At 37.4% G+C, this 7,854-nt stretch overlaps 1 protein-coding gene across 2 annotated transcripts in view; it reads right to left on the bottom strand.

Annotated features, from left to right (window-relative positions):
• Positions 1–396: 396 nt before the first annotated feature.
• Positions 397–7,854, bottom strand: part of LOC117113050 — a 10,192-nt gene continuing 2,734 nt past the window's right edge. The window contains exons 1-3 of one of the 2 annotated variants that reach the window (XM_033256275.1): positions 6,883–7,074; positions 3,984–5,055; positions 397–1,617 (exon numbers count right to left, since the gene is read on the bottom strand). In XM_033256275.1, the coding sequence (XP_033112166.1) occupies positions 1,487–1,617; positions 3,984–5,055; positions 6,883–7,035 (1,356 nt within the window). In that variant the 5' untranslated portion in view covers positions 7,036–7,074 and the 3' untranslated portion in view covers positions 397–1,486. Of the gene's footprint in view, positions 1,618–3,983; positions 5,056–6,882; positions 7,075–7,854 lie in introns of those variants that run through there. The other variant, XM_033256276.1, reaches the window with a different exon arrangement.

Raw genomic sequence — 7,854 nt, 5'->3', positions numbered from 1 at the left:
TAGCGAACCCACCGAGTGCTAATATTGATGATTTCAAATAAAAATAAAATTTTATTTTTGACCAATTAGTGCACCTGCAGCCATGATATTTCAAAAAAATATAAAAGTTTATCTTTATTTTTATTACGTCCTCTGCTGCCTTAAAATCTCGAAAGATAAGATATGTATATTTCTTCCTAATTATATAAATTTGAAGCATTTAACAATCCTATTTTACATTCACTAATGAAATTTTATTTTTATTTTCCCCTCCGTCCGGATGATTTTGGCAAACTATTTGATAAATATGAAAACAAAATTTTATTATTATTTTTATACCGCTATCCTCCAATAATCTTTAAAAAGTACACAAAAAAGTACATGAAACAAAGAATAAAAAAGTCTTGCCTTATAAAATAAAAACAATTAAATTTATTAAATTGAATCAATTAAAACAATGATTTTGCTCAATTAAATGCACCAAATACATTAAAATCTTTCAATGAGACACAGATAAAATTTTCACTCATTTACACACCTTTTACTATACTGAAAAAAAAAATCACAAATTCAGTGGCTGATTCAGGGGGGAGGGCCCCATAATGACCATACAGTATTAATTTTGTCAAAAAAAAAAAAATTTGAGTCTGGACAAGGCTTCAAATTCTAGCACTGTCTGACCTCTTGTGTTGATTAGCAGGGAGCAGTCATGACTGCTCTGCTATTATTTTGTAAAAGATCCACCAATACAGGAAAAATGAACATGGAGGAAAATAATATTTTTCACCATGATCCAACAGACATTGATGGACCCCTATGGCTTTGTGGACCCCAAGTTTAAATCTAACTGAATTTCCTAAAAATGCTCCATCAGCGAAAAGCTTCTGTAGGCTATGATTTTACTACAGCAATTTATTCTTCTTCTACAGCAACAATCAACAGTTTTTATTGTTTTTAAGGGTAAAATCTATTGTTAGGCCTAGCCTGGGTTAAGCAGCTCGACAGCTAAAAGCTTGCTGTCGATCCTGGGATTGACCACAGCAGTGGAAGGCTCTTTCTACAGCCATTGCTGTTGGTGCTGTGGGGAAATTTGAACCCTGATATCTGACCAATCATAATAGGGCCAGGAATGCATATGTCCCACAAGCACGTTTTCATACATCTACCTGTGATTTTGTGGGACCTTAGAAACAATATCTAAGGGGCGTGGCTTAATGGAAAGGTCCACTTGACCTCTTGAGGGTCCTTTGATCATGCTTGGACTGATATAGCAAATTCATTATATATAAACAACATAATAATTTGTGACTGAGGTCCATTAACAAAGCCAATGATGTCTGCAAAATTTCTTTACAAAATATATTTACAATCAATCAATACTTGAGTTTCTGAACAAATGCAGTTCATAATTATTCATAACCACCTCATACATATGAATAATTTTTGTACTTTCTTATATTCCAAGGAATTTCACCTTTAATATCAAAACAATGGTTGTTTTCATGATCTACACACTGCTATCATCTTCCTCAATATCACTTCCTTCTGCCAGTGGAACTCTATTATATTTACTCCCAAACATTCGTTTTAAGCGGATCATCTCATTCTTCTTAGTGGACTTCAAGCGTCTTATCATGTCTATATGATTGAATAGTAAAATAAACATTAAAAAATAAACAATGATCAAATCAGTATAGTAACTGTATCGTATTAAAAAATATACTGCTTATAGAGGGATAACAGATATTTAACAAAAAAACATGTCATCATTAGATTAAATTAAACAGGAAAAGTGATTGAACAATGGCTTGATTCAAAGATGACAGCAAAAATCAGAATATAAATGTGAAAAAAGTATCAAAAGTAACAGGTTTTATAAAAATAGTAAGCAAATCAACAAATAAAAATCATGGTTTCTACCTGTAGTACAATACTGTAAACACGCTTTAAGCATGAGCATACTTCATTAATAAGCAGTGGTGGATCCAGGAATTTGAATAGTTGGGGCCCAGGGAAAGACTTTCACAAATGTAGTGTTTAGACCTCTTCAGCCCCCATCAAGGTTGGGGCTGAGCTAAGAAAATTTATGATTATGGAACCTGTAGATGGCAGGAAATGGCACTCAGACATAAATTTAAATATACTGTACTTTTATTTTTTTCTCTATTTTGTTTAAATTTTGAATAATTTATTGGGGGAGGGGGCCTTGAATCCACCGCTGTTAAGGCTATGCTGTCTCGACTGCCTTTCAACAGCATGTTACTGAGTACAAGTGTTGATGTGGGTTAATCTATTCATGAGAATGTTGTCCCGCAAACCATGGTGTTGAACAGCATGTGTCAACAGCTGTCGACAACTCACATCTGCCATCACAGCCTTGCCTTTTATTGCAAGGCAAGTACAGTACATGATATCCTACAGTATTGTTATTCCTACATTGATGATCAATATGTACTTCACTGCTTTTGTGAAGCCAGTCTATTAAATTTGATGTCTTGTTTAACTATAATTTCAATAATGATTACAAACTCAGATTTAATGTACAGCAATACTGTTCAGCTGTAGCTTTCATTATATGCTTGCTTTCCAATCAAGAAAAATCTATACCAAATTAAAATGCACATTCGTTTAAAAATTATTTGTAATATAATAGAGATAATGATCAAATTAAGTGTTCAGCAATGTTCTAGCCAGGGATGTAGTTGAAGTTTTCCACCCAATCTAAAGCTAATTTCATGGCCCTCCACCCACAAATTATTAGATTATCACTGGTTTTTTTTTTAATCGGAACAATAAAATATTGCTTTTTTTTTTATTAATGAGGGAGGGACTGTTTTTCTTTGGCAAGAATATTGTAAATATTGTATAAAAACTGGTTTAATTTTATTGTTTTATATAAAAAAATGTATTTCCAGTCACAATATTTTTAAGCTGTTGAAATAAATGATGTGACAAAAAAAATTTTTTTATTCCTGCATCAATATTTCCCAAATCAATATTTCCCAAATTTTGGAAGCGGGCGGGAGGGATAATCTAACAATTTTTTCTATGTGCCCTAACCCACTTTTTCATCCTTTAAATCCACTCTTACTTTTTAGAGGTTATTTTAAATGTTATCACTGCAGGGGCGGATTTAAGGCAGGGTCCCTTTTGCAAAGTAAAGTGAAAAAAAAAATAGAAAGAAAGAAAAAGAAATAATAGATCACCCGAACGCCTTAGAGGTTATTTTCGGATGTCTAGGAAACAAGACTTTTGCGGGCGAATTCCCCTGGACCCCCTAGGCTAATGTTCATGTTCCTCGGTCCCACTTTCGGCCTCCCCCTTTTGGGAATCTCTGGATCGTCCCCTGTACCAACTCTTAAAATATCTATCACCTACCCTCAGTGGTGACGCAAGATATGGCCAAAAGGGGTCCCAGGTCCCCGACAGGGGGAGCCAATTACCCCGACGAAAAAGTGGGAATGGTCGGGCATCGCTCAAAATTAGTCCATGGGGGTTGAAGTCCCCGTAAAAAAATATGACAGTTTAGGGGTTTTAAAGGCTTATTTTGGGTCTACACTAACATGTTGAAAATACAGTACATATTTTTATTTCTCCCTGAGAAATTGTTTTTTCTCCCCGACTGGGGGCCTTGGCATCCCGCCTTCCCCCTTCCCCTACTGGCGCCACCCCTGCTGACCATTAGTTTTCTACAGCTACTGTACAACCCTGTTAGCGATTTCATTTTTTTAAAGTAAATCATTTAGATCAACCAATTTACAAGGGCGGATCCAGAATTTTTGAAATGAGGGGACAATTTCATATAAGCCTAGACGCAGGACAATTATACAGATAAATATGTATCGTATAATGTGTTCAACAGTTATGAAATATTGTAACATTTAGTATTTGTATACCATTTTGTATTTTTTTCTGATAAAAAAGACAGCAGTGGCAAAACCCCCGTTTCCCCTCCCTAAATCTGTGCTGAATTATTATAGTAAACATGAAGTGCTGTACATTACCAGAAACATTTGTTCTATTGAAATGGTGTTGAGAAACAGCGGATTCTTCTCGGCTTTTAAATCCATAGAAAAAATGGTTCCTCTTTTTCCATAAACCTGTATACAGCACAGACACAGTTAACAACATTAGGATAAAGGTCATGCTTCCCACAGCCCATGTCGCATCACTGAACCGTGAAATTGGCCCATCCAATGGAGCACACTGTCCATTCTTGCACTCGGTCTCAGACGTTCGTTCCTGAAGTTCTTCCACGTTTGGTTTGACGCTTTTTGCAGTTGGCTTCTGTAATGGTAGTGTCATGTCAGAGTGCTGTTGCTGTACAGCTGTGACAGGCATTGGTCTGTTTGAGGGCGCTTCCTGAGAGGCGCTCTTTGGCGCTGTTGTTCTTGCAGCAGTTGTCACAGGATGTTGTAATGTGACACTTGCTGTATTTGTTGGTGTCCTGGGGTGAGTTTGGTTAACAACATGTTTTGTTGCATTTAAATCCTGTTCAAGTGGAAAATTGTTGGGAATCTCTTTATCAGTTTTTGTTGATATGTTGACTGCATTTTGTGTGCCTTTGGAAATAACATTATCATCAGAGTGTTGCAGTGAAGAGTCAGGTAATGCTTGTGATGGCTTAAGACCAGGAAGAGAACTACCTGGATGGGGAGGTGAAGAAACTGGTGTTTCGGAATTTGAACCTGCGTTAGTCTCAGTACTATTACTATCTTGAGATGAAGAATTCACGGATGGAACTTCTCTTTTAAAAACAGGATGAGCATTGTCATAAGCATTTCTCTTTCTTTTCAGAAAATATTTCCTGTGTTTTTTTCCAGATATAAATTCCTGTTCTCTTTCACCACTCTTAACCCTATGCACAGCACCTAACGCTGTCTCAAAATTTGTCAGATACGGAGAGCTGACAAAAGAAAAATTTGAATATCTTTTTCGTAAATTGTTCACAGGGGTCCTGTTTGCATTAACTTCATTCCATTTAAAAATATAATTATTATTTACATTTACTCTACTTTCTTGATAATTGTTATTGCTTCGAATGGAATGATCTGATTTTCTTTCATGTTGCAGCATCTGGAAAAAAGATAAAAAAAATTTATTAAAATGTAGGCTAAGGGATTATACAATAACATGCCTATACTTTTAATGTATTTTTGTTTATTGCATTAACCCCACAATAGTAATAATAACAGTCAATTACAGGGTTCATAATTAGCTACCTATAGGCAAATTTCTACTTGCCAAAACATAGCACAAGCAATCCAAGCTTAGCTTACTGTACACTCAGTAGCATCACAGAGTTTGTGGGACCCTGGCGGTGATTGTTATTGGGGGTTGTAATAAGCAAGCAAAGCCAGCGTTAAGTTTGCGAGGGGAGCAAACAATCAGACGCCTGGGGCCAGGGGGCGCGTAAGGCCCCGTTCGGGATCCAGGGGTGAAGGCCCTAGTGGGGTCCGAGGGGGCTTAGCCTCTCGTGCTCAGAGCTTATGGCATTTATGAACTGTTAACTGCGTTGTCAGAGAACATAGAATGGTCCATGACTGATGAAATATTTCAGACAATTTGATGGCAAAACCAATGTAGGCCTAGATTACATAGGCCAACTTTCAGAACTGGTATAAACCTAGGCTTACAGTAGGTCTTCTTTGCACCCGCATCCAAAAACATGATGAGGAATGCAACAGCCCGAAACATTTCCAAAACACTGTCGGTATATCAAAAGACACCACACTTGTGTCACGTGTGACATCAATCAAATTCGGTTCGCAAGACAAACTGCAACATAAACGAAAAACTGCAGCGATCGTTTACATGAGCCCTGAGAAAATGCAGTTTCTGTATGATGATGCCAGGCCAGTGTATTTCCAATGTGTAAAACTGTCGGTGCCCATTGCATGCAACTATAGTATTATAGATTATATTATATATTTTTTTTAAATACAGTGTCAGGGCCCCTCATGCTTGGGGGCCCCTCGTGCTTGGGGGCCCCTCGTGCTTGGGGGCCCCTCATGCTTGGGGGGCCCTTGTGCTTGGGGGCCCCTCGTGCTTGGGGGCCCCTCGTGCTTGGAAGCCCTGGTGCTACGCCACCGGTCAGCGATCAGGCATGATGCCGCGGGTGCACACCATTTTATTTATTTCACCAATTTTTAAAAACTTACAAATGGATAAGACAATACCCTAGTCGGTGGCAGGATTATGGATAAACAAAAAAAAAAATTAATTGCCATAGACAGCTTTTTCCTCCGACAAGGGAATAACAGCAACATTCAAAACATTAAATATAAAAATATAAAAATAGTTTAAAAATAGATATAAAAACATGGAAAAATACAACGGGAACAAAATCGAAATCACATCAAAAAGAAAAGATATTAAACTTCTCAAAAAAAATTAGGTATGCTGATGCTAAATTCATCTCGGAGGTCAGTAGGAAGTGAGTCTCATAACCTTTGAAACTGGTTGAAAGTATGAATATATTATAAGACAATCAGTACGGTTATATTGATGTATAAATTTAAGGTGGTCATCCCACAGAGGTTAATTGTATAGATGCCATCGTAAAGATGGAGGGAGGTATTAAAAACCATCCCTACTACTATGCCTAGTCCCTAGACTAGGCAGGCTAGTTAGGCCTAATTAATGACCTTTGATATTTTCATTTGGTTCGCTTATGGTGTTTGGAGTAGATCATAATAGGCCCTGCCGGCCGCCCTGCCTACAGTAGGGACCCTTTATGCCCAAGCCCTACTTACTTACTAGCTAGGCTAGGCTTAGACTTAGCCTACGTATGGCAGCGGAATTCATGGCAGCCTGGCTGCCAAGGGATAATAAAGAGTTAGCCTGTCTGTACTGTATGAATACTAGCCTAATAACTACTAGGGTGGGCCTAGATTTACTCACCTGTTTTGCTGAGAATAAGTTTGTCTTGTGTAACATGTTGAATATATGAGTACGATGTACATTTTTCTGATTGGTTTCAACATTTCGCATCGATTCTACATACGTTACGACTGACAAATACAAAAAAAAGATATAGTGTATAAGCCACTTCATAACTGTACTGTACACAATAAATAATATGATCTGGGTACGTGTTTGTGTCAGGTTTGTGTTTGTATCTAGCGCCCTCAAATTAGCCGTGGGAAAAATCTAACTCTAAAGTGTCGAAACCAACCGTGGGAAACTTATGAGGGAGTGACTGACGAAATGGACCCATGAAACTTGGAAAATGTTAATGTTAGTGTGATGTAACTGACAGTTAATTTTAGGGGCGGCCCCATGAGTTAGCCATTGGACACCCCCCTCACCCTTGGGGATTTTCCTTCAGTCCTGCCAAAAATAAATAAGAAAACCAAACGAGCGATACAATTAAGGCTGGAAGTGTGCAGAGGGCCGACGTGGTTGTTGGGCAGGTGGAAAGAGCTATAATATATGAAATGCAAGCCACCCTTCTTTTATTATGATTTACAGAGTAACTTAATGACCTGTATTATAATCTCGAATGTTGTGCATACGCCGGTACAGTAATTAAAGTTGAAATAAAAAAATTTTGTTACTTCATGGTAACTCTCGGATTACCCCTATCGAGGTAGCAAATGAAAGCACAGTAATTTATTACAGTATATGATAGTGTAATACATACTCCAAGTATCGAAATGCACGCCATAGTGTCGGGATTAAATATTCCTGATGGTGACATAATTAATGTCGAATTATTGAATCCCGACACGATGGCGTGCATTTCGATACTTGGAGTATGTATTATACTATCTTATCTGAGATTAATCAGTGGACCTTTCTGTTTTTATTACAGTATTAGGCCTATTTGGTATAATCAGAAGAGTATAAATTAAATCTTCCCTGGTATATACC

Source organism: Anneissia japonica, unplaced genomic scaffold (genome assembly GCF_011630105.1).
Source record: "Anneissia japonica isolate Jap-2015-1 unplaced genomic scaffold, ASM1163010v1 scaffold288039_len1115542_cov189, whole genome shotgun sequence".
NCBI classification, from domain to species: Eukaryota; Metazoa; Echinodermata; class Crinoidea; order Comatulida; family Comatulidae; genus Anneissia; species Anneissia japonica.
This window is presented reverse-complemented; position numbering and strand designations above follow the sequence as displayed.